We start from the raw sequence: 17,939 nt of genomic DNA on the forward strand, positions 1-17,939 counted from the left end.
TGGTTACGACTGCTTCCCTAATTCAAGTACTTCTCTCACACCTATCCTGGGTCTTGGGCAAAAGGACTAAGCTCCCGGAATGGAAGGGCCAGCGACCCTTCCCCGGAAGACTTTGGCCGAAGGCTCCCTTTTATTTCCTTCTCACTAACGGACAATAGGCAGGCCAGTGTCGTATCCACGCTCCTGGCCGTGAGCAAACCTGGAGAAGACCTCAACTCCAAAAATAAGGAAGGAGGACGGGTGGCCGCGGGCCAGAAGCCAAACTAAAACCCCCAGTAGTCACGGTGCACCGGGGCGGGGAAGCGCGCCCTCCCATTGGACTCCGGCGAGCACCGGGCCCTCACGCCCCGCCCCCGCGGGCCTACAGCCCTCGCTTCCCAACGCGCGGGGCATGGCGGGAGTGGTGTCGGCGCAACTCTACGCTGTACTCCATCTCCCGGCGGGCCGAGCGCTGAAGGCGGCGGTGCGGCGCCTTTGTGGAGGCAGCGGCCCGGCGCGGAGGAAGTTCCGGTCTCCGCGACGCTGGGTCTGTGGCCGCGGCTGAGGATTAGGAGGAGCGGGCCGTGGAGGCCGCGCTGCCTCGGTAAGGGCCTGGGGTGGTAGCGGGGGCGTGCCGGAGCCTGCGGGGAAGAATCCGGCCTGCCAGGCCGCTCTGGAAGTCGCGGGCCCGCGCGGCCTGGGAGCTGCGGCTTCGGTGTCGCGGGGCGGCCGCAACTTCGCTCGGGCAGAGGGGAGCCGAGTGGCGGTGTGTTGAGGGAGGCGCCGCCCACGGGAGGAACGCCCCGGAACGGTCTCGGGCCCGGGGCGGAGCCCGGCACGGCGGTCGAATTACCGGCCCGACCTCGGGGCGGCCGGCTGCGGGGCCGGGGGCTGGCGCGCGGTTGCGGTTCGGTGCCACAGGTCTGCGGAGCCGCAGGCGGGCCCTGTCTTCCTCCTTTTCTTTCTGTTTTTGCAAGAATCTGATTCAGTTCGGAGGTATCGCTGGAGAGGGAGCCCTTTTGTTCCTAGCAACGTAGCCTCGTCTTCAGACCTGGACTGACACGCCTGGGCTTGGCCGGGCCACGGGGCGCGAGAGCTCAGGTCCCGGCCCCCTGGGCAGTGGAACCTGGAGGCGGGGGACTGGTCTAGCGTGTTCCGCGCCCGTTGGGTGAAGGTGGAAGGAGCGAGCTGTTTCCTCGGATTCACTTTCTTTTAACTTTAGAATCGATGTTGTACTCCGGGGTTCAAGTCTTTCCAGAGTGCATTTTTTTTTTTTTTAAATAAAAAGAAAGGGCCTTGTGTTGTAGTGTACATAAACTGTAAGGATAATTGTACTTTTTTGCACATTCCAGGGTTGCTTGTGAAGGTCAGACTTGCTGGATCTAAGTGAAGGAGTTAAATAGAGTGATACACCTGGTCACCTGGTGCATTTTCTCGACTCTGGATTGTGCCCTAGGTTTGTTAGTTTTCAACTTCCTGTTGAGTAATGCAACTCGTGTGAATGGTTTAATAATGTCAACATCAGCAAACTCAAGGTCTGTAGGGAGAGCTGTCAAGAACTGGTGAGTGGTGGTAGAACTGGCAGTGTCTAAAGCGATTAATGGTATGTTACTATTTTGGTGAAACACAAAAGTTGGACCCGAACCTTGTCTCGTAGTGTAGCTCCCAGCGAGGTACTTAGCCTATAGGATAGGTGCAGGTCTCTCTGTGGACATCTGAAGCACCATTCTTTACAGAATTCTGTCGCCAGACTTGGGTTTACTTTTGTTGCTTTTAGGATCCTAGGTTCTTGTAGCCTCTCAGAGGAGAATTGAGAAGGTGGGTGGGGGGGAGGTTATTAAATGAACTGTGGTCTTATTGCAGATACTTGGGGACAAGGTTATAACTCTTCTGCCAATGTTTATTGTATGTATTGGTGTTAATTTGGTTCAGAGTTATATTAAGATTAAAACTGTTGGAAAGTTGTGAAATTTTAAAGATCATAAATCGTTTCTTTGATGCACTCTTCTAGCCATACACCAAGTGCTTAGAATGATTTTTTTTTTCTGCTAGACTCCCGCCTTACGTCGTTCATCTCGTTCACTTAGTTCATGGGGCATCTGTTGAATGCCTTTTATAACCTTCCTATCACACTGTGGGAGTCAGTATAGCAGAGTGGTTAACTGTAGGAGCCCTAGAATCTGATAGGGTCTGAATCCCTGACAACTCCCATTAACTGAGTGACATTGGACAAATTACCTATTTTCAGTTTTCTCGTGTGTGAAATGAGATTAAAAAATGTAGCCACCTCATAGGTTGTTGTGAAGTTAATGTAATACATGTAATGCCCTTAGAACAGTGCCTTGTGTACAGAAAGTGTTCACTAAATGTTAGCCACCACTGTTACCTTTTTTTAAAAAAAAGTTTTGTAGCGATACAATTTACACCCCATACAGTTCACCCAATTAGGGACTCACCTTATTGTTTTCCTCAGTGGCTCTACCATTTTACATGCCTGCCAGCAATACACAGAGTTCCTCACTAACTAGTTTTGTATTTCCCAATAGCCATTCTAATGGGTATGAAGTGGCATCTCGTTTTGATTCACATTTGCTAATGATGATGATGGTGAGCATCTTTTCATGTGCTTATTAGCCATCTGTATACCCTTCTTTGGAAAAATGTCTGTTCAAGTCCTTTGCCCATTTTTAAACCAGGTTTTGTTGAGTTTAGGATTTTTCTGTATATTATGGATATTAAGCCCTTGTCAGATATATGATTTGCAAATGTTTCCTCCCATTCTGTGGGTTGCCTTTTTTTCTGTAATAAGTCCTTTGATGCAGAAAAAGTTTTAATTTTTGATGAGGTCCAGTTTGTCTGTTTTTTCTTTTGTTGACTGTACTTTGGTGTCATTCAAGAGATCATTGCCAAATCCAATGCATGATGCTTTCCCTCTGTTTTCTAAGAGTTTTATCTCATGTTTAGGTCTTTGATCCATTTTGAGACAATTTTTGTATATGGTGTTAAGGAAGGGTCCCACTTCATTCTTTTACATGTGGATATCCAGGTTCTCCATGACCATTTGTTGAAAAGACTGTCTTTTCCCCATAGAATAGTCTTGATAAAAATCACTTGACCATGTATGTGGAGGTTTATTTCTGGGTTGTCTATTCCGTTGTTTTGTATGTCTGTCCTTATATGAATACCACACTTGATTACCGTAGCTTTGTATAAGTTTTGAAATGGGGAAGTGTGAGTTCTCCACTACTATGGTCTTTCTCAAGATTATTTTGGCTACTTGGAATCCTCTGGAGTTCCATATGAATTTTAGGATGGGTTTTTCTAAGAGCATTGGCTTTGGAATCAGATGATCTTGCATATTGGGTTTGCATATTGGGTTTAACTCATATTACTTATATTGTTTTGGGGCAAGTCTCTCAACCTAGTTGAGCCTCAGTTTCATAGTTGTAAAGTGGAGGTAGTAACAGAATTTACTCCGTGGAGGACTTGTGATGATTAAATGAGAGAACCCATGTAAAACGCTTAACTGTAACAGCGCTCAGCTTGCCTTTGTTACTCTCGTTTCTGAGATTAGGAATAGACATATCCAGGAAGGTCCTTTCTAGCTTAATGTTATTATGATTGTAGATACCTGAGCATAGTAGCAGTAGTAATAATATTTAATACATTGTTGCTTTAAAATTTTTCAAAACTTTTTTTGAAGCATAATTTACATATCATCAAATTCACTCATTGTAAGTATTCAGTTGGATGCAGTCATCACCAGTATTCAGATTTAGAGTTTCCAACACCTCAAAAAATTACTGAGTTCCTGTTTGTTGTTAATACCCATTTCCCGCTTTGACTGCATGTCCTTGTATCCACTGATCTGCTTTAAATTTCATATAGTTGGAATTATATAATTGGTAGTCTTTTGTGTCTGCTTTCACTTGTAATGTTTTTTGAGGTTCATTCATGTTGTCGTATTCCTTTTTATGAGTATATCACATTTTGTTTATTCATCTAACTGTTGATGGATATTTCGATTGTTTGCAATTTTTGGCTATTAGTGGAGGGAGTAATTTTGCTATGAATGTAATTGCTTCTTGTGCATGATCTCATTTACTCCTTACAGTAGTCATACCCAGGCAGTCTTACTCTAAAACACAGGCTGTATGCCAGTGGTCTTGAAACCCTTTTATACTCTTGGGCAACCTAAAAGAATTAAAATTTTCTCCCGTAAATTTTTTTTTTTTAATTTTAAAGACTTTTTTTTGGGGGGGGGGAAGGGGAACATGACTTTATTGGGGAACAGTGTGTACTTCCAGGACTTTTTTCCAAGTCAAGTTGTTGTCCTTTCAGTCTTAGTTGTGGAGGGCGCAGCTCAGCTCCAGGTCCAGTTGCCGTTACTAGTTGCAGGGGGTGCAGGTCACCATCCCTTGCGGGACTCGAGGAATCGAACTGGCAACCCTGTGGTTGAGAGCCCGCACTCCAACCAACAACTGAGCCATCCCGGAGGCAGCTCAGCTCAAGGTGCCGTGTTCAATCTTAGTTGCAGGGGGTGGATCCCACCATCCCTAGTGGGACTCGAGGAATCGAACTGGCAACCTTGTGGTTGAGAGCCCACTGGCCCATGTGGGAATCGAACCGGCAGACTTCGGAGTTAGGAGCATGAAACTCTAACGCCTGAGCCACTGGGCCGGCCCCTCCCCTAAAATTTTGAAAAACTTACCACCTTGCGCATTTTTAAGTTAACATTTTAACATTTCTATCATAAATGGCTGTAAAGGGTATGTTTTCTGGCATAATATATATTGCATATGTGCTTTAAATATGTATTTGTCAAAACCTTGGAGCTGCAGATTTAACTTAGTTTTTGGAAAATATCTGCCATATAATCTAAATGGCAAATCAAATTTTAATGTTAATTATTTAGACAAATCAGACTGCACCAATGGGAAATGCATTCCAAATCCCAATGGTTTTTGAAATAAACCCTTAAAATAGTAATAGATAACATTTCTTGAGTGTTTTATTTACCAGACACTGTTCTAACGAATTTACATTGTCATTTTATCCTGATAATTCTATGAAGTAAACATTGTCTTTATCCTGATTTTACTGGTAAGTAAACTGAGGTATTAAGTTAAATAAGTTGCTTAACGTCCAGTATGGCAGAGCCATGATTTGCCTCCAAGCAGTCTAGCTCTGAACCCAGGCAGAGTATGTCCAGAGAGTACACTATTAACCCTTCACCATCACATTGTACTGCCTTACAAAGCTCACTCTTAACTAAGAACCCCACTGTAATTTGTTGGTATAATGGACCAGGATATAAAAATATTTAAAGTCTGTAATATTGTAATAACTATGTACAGTGCCAGGTGGGTACTATGTTAATGGGAGGGGGGAAATCACTTTGTAAATTATATAAATGTCTAACCACTGTGCTGTACACCTGAAACTAATATGAAACAATATTGAATGTCGACAGTAATTGAAAAAAAAAGAAGCCCCAAATCTACATCAAACTGGGGTGGGGAGAAAGAATATTTAAAACCTGGGAAATTTCTGTTCATAAGAAAGAGCAGCTCTAATGAAGTATTAAAAGTGTCTCCCTATAGTAATAAAGTCAAAATACAAATTAGTACATGAGTTTGAGATTCCTGTGGGATAGCCAGGTGGTAATTTCTGGCAGGGATTTGGACTTTACAGGAGAAGTCTAGGCAGGAGATGGAGCTGTGGAAATTATCATAGAGATGGTAGATATGCTGGTTAAATTGGAAATGGATGAGATTGCCCAGTGCCTCAGGTTGGGCTGCTATAACACAATAACATAGATGGGTGGCTTAAAAAGTAGCAATTTATTTCTGACAGTTCTGGAGGCAGGGAAATTCAAGGTCCAGGTGCGGGCTGATTTGGTTCCTGGTGAGGATCCTCTTGGTTTGCAACAGTTGCCTTCTTGCTATATCATCACCTTGCTGGAGAGAGAAGCTCTACTCTCATGACCTAATTACCTCCCAAAGGCCCCACCTCCAAATACCATCACACTGGCGATTAGGGCTATGAATTTGGGAGGGGCACAGACATTCAGTCCATACACCTAGGGATGAATTGTGGGTCAAGAACCGTTCTGGGGAACAGTATAGAGCCTTGGGAGATTAGCAATATTTATTTGGCAGACATTCATTTGTTTAACTAATATTTAAAGGTTTTGTATTTGTGTGTGTGTTTTGCATGAGAAAGACTTGAGTATCTTTACAAACAAAAAGGAAGCCTCAGCAGAGTGGTAGGAGCAAAAAAGGAGTGAAGTGATAGATCAAGGGAAGGGTAGTTTCTTCAAACTACAGTCTTCGATCTAGGGGTACATGGAAACATTCCAGGGAGAATGTGGGCATGTATATTTTTAAAGGAATCAATGTGCAAAACTTAACATAAATGCTCTTCTTGAGAATGGATCTTGCTTCTAAATGTAAGAGCTGAAACTATAAAACTTAAAAGAAAACAGGGGAAGCCTTCATGCACTGGATTTGGCAACGATTTCTTGAATGACACCAAAGGCACAGTCAACAAAAGAAAAAGTAGACAAACTGGACTTCATTAAAATTAAAACTTTTCTGCGTCAGAGAGCACTATCAATAGAGTAAAAAGGCAACCCACAGAATGGGAGAAAATATTTGCAAATCATATATCTGATAAAGGCTTAATACCCAGAATATATAGGAAACTCCTCAACAACAACAAAACCTGATTTAAACATGGGCAAAGGACTTGTTAGATTCTCCAAAGAAAAATATACAAATGACCAATAACCACGTGAAAAAATCCTCAGTATCATCAATGATTAGGAAGATGCAAATCAAAACCACAATGAGATGCCACTTCACACCTGTTAGGACACCTGTTAGGACACCTGTTAGGATGGCTATTCTCCAAAACAAACAAGCAGCAGGTTGGTGAGAATGTGGAGAAATTGGAACTTACATTCTGCTAGAATGTACATTCTGTACATTCTGCTAGAGCTGCCATAACAAAACACTACAGACTGGCTGAAAACAACAAAATTTTATTTTCTCACAGTCTGGAGGCTGAAGTACAAGATCAAGGAGCTATCAGGGTTGGTTTTTCATGAGGCCTCTCTCAGCTTGCAGAAGGCCGTCTTCTTGGTGTGTCTTCACATGGCGTTTTTCTCTGTGCATGCATTTCTGATGTCTCTTCCTCTCATACCAGTCCTGTTAGTCTTTTTATTTTTTATTTTTAACCTTGATTACCTTCTTAAAGGTCCTGTTTCCAAATATAGTCACCGTATGGGCTAGGGCTCCACCGTATGAATTGGGGCAGGGGTTGGGGGTGGCACAATTCAGGCCATAACAGAATCCTTCTGTACTATTGGTGGGAATGTAAAACTGTAGCTACTGTAGAAAACAGCATAGTGGTTCCTCAAAAAATTGAAAATAGAATTACCATATGATCCAGCAATTCTACTTCTGGGTATATACCAGGAATGATCAAAAACAACAGTGAATTAAAGAAAAAAGAGGGGTGGCTGGCCCGGTGGCTCAGTGGTTGGAGCGCCATGCTTCTAACGCAGAGGTCGTTGGTTTGATTCCCACATGGGCCAGTGAGCTGCACCCTCTACAGCTAAGATTGCGAACAACAGCTCTCCCTGGAGCTGGGCTGCCATCAGCAGAGCAGCTGTGAGCCTCCAACTGGCGACTGGCCACCGACTGCCTTAGCAGGGAAGTGCAAGGTCCTAATACCAACATGGGCCAAGGAGCTGCGCCCTACACAACTAGACTGAGAAACAACGGCTTGAACCGGAGTGGGGGTGGGGGAGGTGGAAAAAGAGGGGGGAATGGCAAATAGTAAATTTTACATTATGTGTATTTTACAACAACTTTTAAAAACATGTAATTTAAAAAAAAGAATGAGTCTTGCTATTTCTCCTTTTCTGTCTCCCTTTCTTACTACTATCCTCTATTCCACTTTACCAAAAAGGCACCTCTGATTTCAAATACAATTGAAGTACTACCCCAGGGAAGAAAACCCTTCAGGAAACCAAACAATATTTATCTTAGCTCCTGTTGAAGGATATTTGGATTTCCATTTTTTAAAGCCATGTGAATAAACTGTTGTGAACATATCTGTACAAGTCTTTTGTTTTCATTTAACCTCAGGTAAATATTTAGAAATGGAGTTTCTGGGTTCTAATGTTTGTCAGGCCTGTTTCTAAAGTGGTAGTACCATTTTGCATTCTTTCAGCAGTATATTAGAGTTCTGACTGCTGGAAATCCCTGTATATTTGATTTGGTGAGTCTTGTTAATTTTAGCAATTCTAGTGGGGATGTACTGTTATCTCATTGTGGTTTTAATTTTTTTTCTTATGATTAATAATAGCGAGCATTTGTCAGATGTGTGTGACAGATATTTACTCCCCATTCCATAGTTTGCCTGTTTATTCTTTAACCAATGTCTATTGAAGAAGTGGTGTTTTTTTTTTTTTTTTTTTTTAAGATTTTATTGGGGAAGGAGAACAGGACTTTATTGGGGAACAGTGTGTATTGCCAGGACTTTTCCAAGTCAAGTTGTTGTCCTTTCAGTCTTAGTTGTGCAGGGCGCAGCTCAGCTCCAGGTCCAGTTGCCAGTTGCTAGTTGCAGGGGGCACAGCCCACCATCCCTTGCAGGAGTTGAACCGGCAACCTTGTGGTTGAGAGGACACGCTCCAACCAACTGAGCCATCCGGTAGGCAGCTCAGCTCGAGGTGCCGAGTGCAATCTTAGTTGCAGGGGGTGGATCCCACCATCCCTAGTGGGACTCGAGGAATTGAACAGGCAACCTTGTGGTTGAGAGCCCACTGGCCCATGTGGGAATCGAACTGGCAGCCTTCGGAGTTAGGAGCATGGAGCTCCAACCTCCTGAGCCACCAGGCCGGCCGAAGAGGTTTTTAATTTTAATCATTTTCTTTTATGGTTAATGCTTTCTGGATCCTTTATAGGAGTGTTTGCTGACACCAAGCTCAGAAAGATTTTCTCCTGTGTCTTCTTTTAGAAGCTTTATTGTTTAGTGCCTGCATTTATGTCTGATTCATTTTTAATTAACTTTTGAGGGTGATATGGTGGTAGGCAAAGCAAGTGCCCTCAGTGGGGAATCCGGATATGATTCTGGAGAAGGGAGCCTGAGAAGCTGCTGCCACGTCCAGGGATGGCAGCAGGCATGCAAATTCCCCCTCCAGCTCTGCAGAGGGCTTTTCTGAGATCCTGTGATTGGAGTGAATACACTTAATATCTTTTAATGGGAATTTTTTGGCAAGGACAAAGGTCCTGCCAGGAGCCACTAATTCCAGTTCCAATATTGTGTATTAAAGTTGCTTCTGTTTAAAAACTCGTGGTTGGATCTTAGTTGGGTAGGTGTTCAAACCAACATTTGGCTGTTGGTATCCACCTTGATGTTCTTAGCTGAGTGTCCTCTGCAGCCTAAAGCATTTATTTACTTTGGAAAAAATGAGTGTTTAAAGCAGGATAAAGCCACTGCATACTGCAGGTAAAACTAATATAATAGGACCCCTGGTTCTGCTTTGTTGGCTTTTGGAACTGAAGTCATGTAAAAAGAAGGGATGGCCCTGGGTATTGGTATTATGTGGCCAGAGGTGAAATTCTTGGACCTGTACAAGGGATGGACCAAAGCAAAAGCATTTGCAAGAATGGTTTTATTAATCAGGAATGAAACGTAGAGGAGACGCGAAGTCAGCTCCCATCAGAACTCCAACCATGAAGGGTGCAGACCTGCAAACGGAGGCTTTATTCCCAAACCCACTGGTCAGCTTCCAGGAAGCTGGGTTCTGGGGGAGTGTGATTGCTGCAAAGATGAAAGGTAAAGGAATTGATGAAAGGGCATCACTGCGAATGGAGCCTACGAGTATAGCTGAATGGTGCTTGCCGTCTCTTAGGACCAGCTGACCCCTGTGAACTGCTCTTCATGTGGAACCATTTTTCACTTCAATCTTCAAAACTCTTACTGGACTGTTTACTACTACGGTAGCTTCAAGATCTGCAGCTGCAGTAGCTTTACCTGGGCTCACAGCCGAATCTTCAGAACTCACCACGCAGGCTTTCTGCTCAGTGCTGTGTAGGTAGCAGCCGTAGGGAGTGGGATCTGGGCAGTTGAGGTGACAGACCCTTCCCACTCCCACTTGCGTGTTCACTGCCAGCCACGCTTGTATACGGAATTGATGTTTTTTTACTTCTATTTATTATCAGAGTTCGGTCGTAATGTATTCTCACTTTTTTGATTCCTGTCTTGCTGTGTATCAACCAATATCTTTACTGAGGTCTGATGAGCTCCAGCATTTAAAGCCTTAACCTGGCTTTCATTTCATCCTGCAGTGCCAGTTCTGCTTACCAAAAGTGGCTCTGGCTCCACGTCAGCTATTCAGTCTTTACCCATAATAGTTTGAGATCATTTTTGCCCCAAGGCCCCTAATCATTTGCTTTGCTGGATTAAACCGCATGTTTGTAGGGACTCCAGCTCTCCTAAGGAAAGCACTACTAGACGGTTTGACAAATTTATTGACCTGGTCCCACCAGCATGTATGAGGTTCCAATATCTCCACATCCTTGCCAACTGATCTGTCTTTTTTTATTCTAGCCACCCTAGGGGATGTGAAGTGGTATCTTGCGGTTTTGATGTGCATTTCCCTATGGGGACGTTGAGTATTTTTCCTGTGCTTATTGGCTGTGGTGTATCATCTTTGGAGAAATGTCTCTTCATAGCCTTTGCCCGTTTTAAAAAATTGGATGATTTGTCTTTTTCCTAAAATTATAAAAACAAAAAGATACAAGTCTTATCAAATACATGATTTGTACAAGTTTTCTCCTATTCTTTGGGCTGTCTTCACTTTCTTGATGTTCTTTAAAGCACAAAAGTTTTACATTTTGATGATATCCAATTTATTTTTTCTTTTGTTGCTGAGTTTTTGTTATCTATCATATCTAAGAAAGCATGTCCTAAAACAAAGAAAAAGAAACCATGTCCTAATCCAAGGTTATGAAGATTTATGCCTGTTTTCTTCTAAGAATTTCATAGTTTTACCTCTTAGATATTTAGGTCTTTGATCCATTTTGAGTTAGTACATGGCATGAGATAGGCATCCAAATTCATTTTTTCACACAGGGACGTCCAGTTGTTCCAGTACATTTGTTAAAAAGACTGTCCTTTCTTCATTGAATTATCTTGACACTTGTGTCTAAATCACTTGACCCTAAATTGAGTATTTATTTCTGGACTCTCAATTCTCTTCCATTGATCTATATGTTTATCCATATGTTAGTGCTACACTGTCTCGATTTGTAGTAAGTTTTAAAATTGGGAAGTGTGAGTCCTCTAACTTTGTTGTATATATTCTTTTCTCTTTTGTACAGATGATAGCATATTACAAATAGAACCTTCCACAAATATTTAAAATTTTCATTTTTTTCAATTACAGTTGACCTTCACTATTGCATCAGTTTCAGGTACGCAGTATAGTGGTTAGATGCTTACATGACTCAGGAAGTGATCCCCTCCGTAAGTCTGACACCGCCCGGCACCACACATGCTTATTACAATGTTATTGATTATATTTCCTGTGCTGTACTTTACATCTCTGTAACTGTTTTGTAACTGCCAATGTGAGTTTCTTAATTCCTTCACCTTTTCCCCCCAGCCCCTCAACCCCCTTTCATCTGAGAACCATCAGTTTGTTCTCTGTATCTGAGTCTGTTTCTGTTTGTTTATTCATTTTGTTCTTTAGATTCCACATGTAAATGAAATCGCATGGTAATTATGTCTGACTTATTACACTTAACATAATACCCTCTAAGTCCATCCCTATTGTTGCAAATGGTAACATTTTTTTTATAGCCAAATAATATTATATTTATGTACCACGTCTTTTTTATCTACTTGTCTTGTCTATTAATGGACACTTAGGTTGCTTCCATATCTTGGCTCTTGTAAATAATGCTGCAATGAAAAGATGCGTATATCTTTTTGAATTAGTGTTTTGAATTTCTTTGGATAAATACCCAGAAGTGGAATTGCTGGGTCGTAAGGTAGCTCTGTTTTTAATTTTTTTGAGGAACTACCATACTGTGTTCCATAGTGGCTGCACCCATTTGCAATCCCACCAACAGTGCATGAAGGTTCTCTTTTCTCCACGTTCTAGCCAACACTTGTTGTTTATTAATGTATTGATGATAGCCATCCTACAGGTGTGAGATGATACCTCATGGTGGTTTTACTTTGCATTTCTCTGATGACCTTGAGTATCTTTCATGTCTGTTGGCCATCTGTACGTCCTCTTTGGAGAAATGTCTATTCAGGTCCTTTGACTGTTTTTTTTTATTGGATTGTCTTTTTGGTGTTAAATAAATTTTGGATATGCATTGGCAATTCTCTTCTCCCAATCAGTAGGTTGTCTTTGTTTTATTGATGGTTTCTCTTTGCTGTGCAGAAATGTTTTAGTTTGATATAATCCCATTTGTTTATTTTTCCTTTTGTTTCATTTACCTGAGAAGATATATCCAAAAAATGATTATTACTAAGAGCAATAGCAGAGAGTTTACTGCCTATGTTTTCTTCTAGGAGTTTTATGGTTTTGGGTGTTACACTTATGTTTTTAATCCCTTTTGAGTTTATTCTTGAATATGGTGTAAGAAAGTGGTCTGGTTTATTTATTTTGTGTGTGTAAGTGTCCAGTTTTCCCAAAAACATTGATTGAAGAGACTGTCTTTACCCTATTGTATATTCTTGCCTCCTTGTCATAGATGAATTGACCATATAAGCGTGGGTTTAATTCTGGGCTCTCTATTCTGTTCCATTGATCTATGTGTCTGTTTTTATACCAGTACTATGCAGTTTTGATTACTGTAGCCGTGTAGTATAGTTTAATATCAAGTAGTGTGATACTTCCAAATTTGTTCTTTGTCAATATTGCTGTTTTGCAAATATTTTTAAATTTGTTATATATAATAGCTTATATCAATTAACATAGCTACCTTATTTTTTGCAGTTGCATAATATTTCTTCCCCTCCCTTCTTCCGCCTCCCCTCAACTCTGGTTCAAGCCGTTGTTTCTCAGTCTAGTTGTGTAGGACACAGCTCCCTGGCCAGTGCTGGTGTTATGAGCCTTGAGCTCCCCTACCCTCCAACCCCCCCAACTCCCACCCACGTCTGAGGCAGTTGGTCGCCATTCGTCGTCAACCGCTCACGGCAGCTCATGGCAGCTCTCGCCGGCTGTCAGCTGCTCATGGTGGCACATAGTAGCCTGCGGCAGCACACAGCAGCCCACGCCGACATCCGGATGCTCACAGCAGCCCAGCTGCAGGGAGAGCCGTTGTTCACATTCTTAGCTGTAGAGGGTGCAGCTCACTGGCCCATGTGGGAATTGAACCAACGACCTCTGCGTTAGGAGCATGGCGCTCCAACCACCTGAGCCATCTGGCCAGCCCTGGTGTATAATGTTTATGATTGCTTTATCTTCCTGTATTTTTTGAACCTTTTAATTAGTATATAATATCCTTTGCTTTTTGTACCTTTTTGGACTTAAAGTCTGTTGTGTGTGATATTAATGTAGCCACCCCAGCTCTCATTTGGTTACTATTTGCATGTAATATCTTTTCCCGTCCTTTCACTTTCACCATATTTGTGACTTTGGATCTAAAGTGAGTCTCTTGTAGACAGTATATAGTTGGATCATGTTTTCTATCTATTCTGCCAATCTCTGGTCTTTTGATTACAAGAGTTTAAACCATTTACACACAGTTAATTACTAATAAAGAGGTTACTTCTGCTGTTTTGCTATTTGTTTTCTATATGCCTTATGGCTGTTTTTGTCCTTTATTTCTTGCATTATTGCTTTCTTTAGTGTTTGGTTCGTTTTTTTGCAGTGAAATGTTTTGATTTTACTCTCTTTTTATTATGTATATATTATATAGGTTTTTTGTGGTTACCATGTGAATTACATTTAACATTCTGCAGTTATAACAATTTAATTTGAATTTATACCAACTTAAGTTCAGTTGCATACACAAACTGTTTCTATACAGCTCCTTCACTTCCCTTTTTCTGTTATTGATGTCACAGACACCATCTTTATAAATTGTGTCCCCATTAACATGGATTAATAATTGTTTTTACGCATTTGGCTTTTAAATCATGTAGAAAATAAAAAGTAGAAGTGTAAACCAAAGTTACAATAATACTAGCTTTTGTAATTGTCCCTGTTTTTTTAAAAATTTATTGGAGTGACAATTGTTAGTAATTACATAGATTTCAGGTGTACAATTCTGTATTACATCATCTATAAATCCCATTGTGTGTTCACCACCCAGAGTCCGTTCTCCTTCCATCACCATATATTTGGTAATTGTCCCTGTTTTAATCTTTAGCAGATTTTTATTCATATGGCTTTGAATTACTCTTTAGCTTCTTTTCATTTTAATCTGAAGAATTCCTTTTAGAATTTTTTGTAAGGCCCATCTAATGGTAACAAATTTTCTCAGCTTTTGCTTATCTGGATATGTCTTAATTTTGTCCTCATTTAAAAATATTTTTTTTAACTTGGGGAATATTGGGGAACAGTGTGTTTTTCCCAGGGCCCATCAACTCCAAGTTGTTGTCCTTCAATCTCGTTTGTAGAGCACAGCTCAGCTCCAAGTCCTGTCGCTGTTTTCAATCTTAGTTGCAGGAGGCGCAGCCCACCATCCCATGCGGGAGTTGAACTCAACCTTGTTAAGAGTTCGCGCTCTAACCAACTGAATCATCTGGCTGCCCCTCTGGCTGCTTAGCAGTAGCTCGTTGTGTTTAATCTAGGTGTGGAGGGCGCAGCTCACTGGCCCATGTGGGAATCAAACCAGCAACCTTGTCGTTAAGAGCTCATGCTCTAACCAACTGAGCCATCCGGCCTCCCTCGTCCTTACTTTTGAAGGAGAATTTTACCAGATATAGAATTTTTTAAAAATTTATTTAACAGTTATAGTTGACATAAAATTCTTGATTGCTGGTTTGCTTCCCTCCCCCAGCATTTATATCCTTCACTGCCTTCTGGCTTCCAAGGTTTCTGATGAGAAATTGGCTGATAATTTTGAGGGTCTCTTGTACAGTTCAAGTCTCTTCTCTCTGCTGTTTTCAAGATTCTTTGTTTTTCAACAGTTTGATCATACTGTGTCTTGATGTGAATGTATTCTGCTTGTATTTCATTTAGCTTCTTGGATCAGACTCATACATCAGATTTGGTGACTTGGGGACATTACTTCTTCAAATAGTCTTTCTGCCCCTTTCTCTCTCTCGTCTTCTAGGACTCCCATAATTGTATGTTGGTCTGCTTCATGGTGTCTCCATGCCCATTAGGTTTTGTTCACCTCTGTTCATTCTTTTTTTTCTTTCTGCTCAGACTCAGTTATTTCAATTGTCCTATCTTCACATTTGCTGATCCTTTCTTCTGCCTGCTCAACTCTGCTGTTGAACCCTTCTTGTGAATTTTTCATTTCAATTATTGTACTTTTCAGTTTCAGAATAAATTTGTCTCTGTTGATATTTTCATTTTGCTTATACATTGTTTTCCTGATTTCCTTTAGTTCTTTGTCCGTGTTATCAGTTAATTCTTAAGCATATTTAAGACAGTTGTAATGAAGCCCTCTAGTAAGTCTGATGTCTGGGCTTACTCAGGGATAGTTTTTGTTGATTTATGTTGTTTCTTCGAATGAGCTTATTTTCCTGTTTCTTTGTGTGCTTTGTGATTTTTGTTTTGTTTTGTTTTTGAAAATTGGGCATTTGACTATTATAATGTAACTCTGGAAATCAGATTCTTCCCCTTTCTTGGGGTTTGCTTGGGGTTTTATTTTGATGATTTTGAAGGCTGCAGTAGTCTGTTTTAAGACTTTTTCTAAACTATTTTGCCAAGACTATTCCTTGTCATGTGTGATCACTGATGTCTGGGTTTTGTTTGTTTGTTTAGCTCTTGCTCATCTAGTGTTTTAACCAGTATTTCTTTGAATGCCAGGAGCTCAAACAAAGAAACCACAACAAACAAAAAAACACACCAGCAAAAACAAAAAAGAGAAAAGCTGTAAAATAAACACCTCTCTGTTTTTCCAGATTGGTTCTGTGTTGAGGTATTCCTTCAGCACTCTTAGCTAGGCTTGCGGTGAGCCCAGGGGTCAACACATGATGAAAGTTTAAGGTCTTCTCAGATCATGTCTTGTCTGGGTATGCGTGTGGCGCTCTAAATTTTCCCATGTACCTGTTGTTTTGGAGTGGCCTAATTTCCCAAAGTTTTCACCCCAACTTCTCCATATGTATATGAGTCTATAGTCTGCTTTGCAGCTTTTTGTTAGCAGTGCCTACTGCTTCTTCCCCTCCCTGCCCCCCCGCCCCCAAGAGTTCTGAGTTAGGTAAAACAGACAAGCACCTTGCATCAGTCCTTCAGATATCCCACAGACAGGTTAGAACAGATGTGTACAATAATTTCCAAATCAGGTTTCCCTCTAATTTGAGGGAGGTGGCTGGAAACTGGGCTGCCACTGCTTCAAGACCAAAACCACTGCATGTTAGAGAGGAGGTGGGGCAGGGATGAGTATAAGCATCACAAAACTTATTTTGAAGATGGCTTTTTCTTGACTGAGCATTTGCTTGGTTGTTGTAAACCTTTGTTTTCTAAAGCTCCAATAATGTTGGTTCAGCCAGTTAACCTACTTGTTTTTTAATGTCTCCGTGGAGGAACTAAACTTTGGAACTTCCTAGTCTGCCATTTTCCTGATCTGTGGGTTATCTCTTCACTCTCGATAGTGTACTTCGATGCACATGAGTTTTTAAAATTGATGAAGTTATTTTTCTTTTGGTGTCATATTAAGAAACCATTTCTAAGCCCAGGGCCTTGAAAGTTTGCCTCCTTTTTTAATAGCTGCAGCAAGAGTCCTACGGATGACTTCTCAGCTTGACTTGGGTTACGTGCCCATCTTCAAAGCATTACTGTGTTGAGGGTAATAGACTCTTCTGGTTGACCAAGCTGGATGGTGTAGGATCAGCCACATGGCCTGAGAGGGGTGTTAATGTTTAGATGCTGTTTCCAAAAGGAAGGTAGAGTGGCTGTTGAAAAAATTAGTAAATATTTAGTAAATGTGAAGCATTCTTAGTATATTGAGACACTTACGGTGCCTCAGAGTATACATTTTTTAAATTAAAAGTATATTTTCTTGTTATAAATTAGTGTATAAATGTTTAAAAGTAACTTCCAGAGATATCCCTGCTGATGTGGTCCTTCATAAGCCAAGCAGGAAAAAATTAGTTTAGTTTTTACTTCATGTTCTAATGTCATTATTTTTTGTGGTTTGTTTTGTACAGGTACTGCTACAACCAGAGTTTTGTAGCAAAAGGATCTACTTATTGGGCTCTCTTGGCATAGAGATGTGGGGGGATTCTCGATCTGCTAATAGAACAGGACCTTTTCGGTAAGTATTAAAATTTGAATATTGAAATTGTCAGTATTTTAATAATAATGAACATATAGTATAACGTTTTTTGGTCGACCATAAAGGGGTGGTATTTTCTTTGTGTAGAGATAGCTCTGAGTTTTAAAAAATAGAAACTATTTTTAAAATTTCTAAAGTGATTCTGAGGGTTTTGTGTTACCATTTTTTTAAACATTAAAAAAGATCCCTTATTTATTTAATCTCTTTTAGCAAATAATACATACTTGAATAATAAGGAAAGCTAGTATAAATGTTTATAAACGTATATAAACATTTTGTTAAGTTCACTAATTAATGTCTAGAATTCAGAGCTGTGTCTTAACCTGTGGTACATTGTGTTTCAGCCACCAGAAATAGTTCTGAGAAAGAAGTTACTTGATGCAAATTTCTAAGCTATTGTACATTTCAGTTTTAGGGATTACTGGGTACAAAGATAAGTGGAGAAAGTGGTACCATTCCTTTGTAAATGCAGTA

The 17,939-nt window shown here is 40.9% G+C and overlaps 1 protein-coding gene across 6 annotated transcripts in view; it reads left to right on the plus strand.

Moving 5' to 3' along the window:
* Positions 1–391: 391 nt before the first annotated feature.
* Positions 392–17,939, plus strand: part of RBM6 (RNA binding motif protein 6) — a 90,509-nt gene continuing 72,961 nt past the window's right edge. For 4 of the 6 annotated variants that reach the window (XM_081071642.1, XM_081071645.1, XM_081071640.1 and 1 more), the window contains exons 1-2: positions 392–583; positions 17,338–17,444. Coding sequence is in view for 2 of the 6 variants with exons in the window: in XM_081071640.1 (XP_080927766.1) it covers positions 17,401–17,444 (44 nt within the window). In the remaining 4 variants the exon portion in view is untranslated. Of the gene's footprint in view, positions 584–1,331; positions 1,436–17,337; positions 17,445–17,939 lie in introns of all 6 variants that reach the window. The other 2 variants (XM_081071641.1, XM_081071643.1) reach the window with 2 other exon arrangements.

Source organism: Rhinolophus hipposideros (genome assembly GCF_964194185.1).
Source record: "Rhinolophus hipposideros genome assembly, chromosome: 14".
NCBI classification, from domain to species: domain Eukaryota; kingdom Metazoa; phylum Chordata; class Mammalia; order Chiroptera; family Rhinolophidae; genus Rhinolophus; species Rhinolophus hipposideros.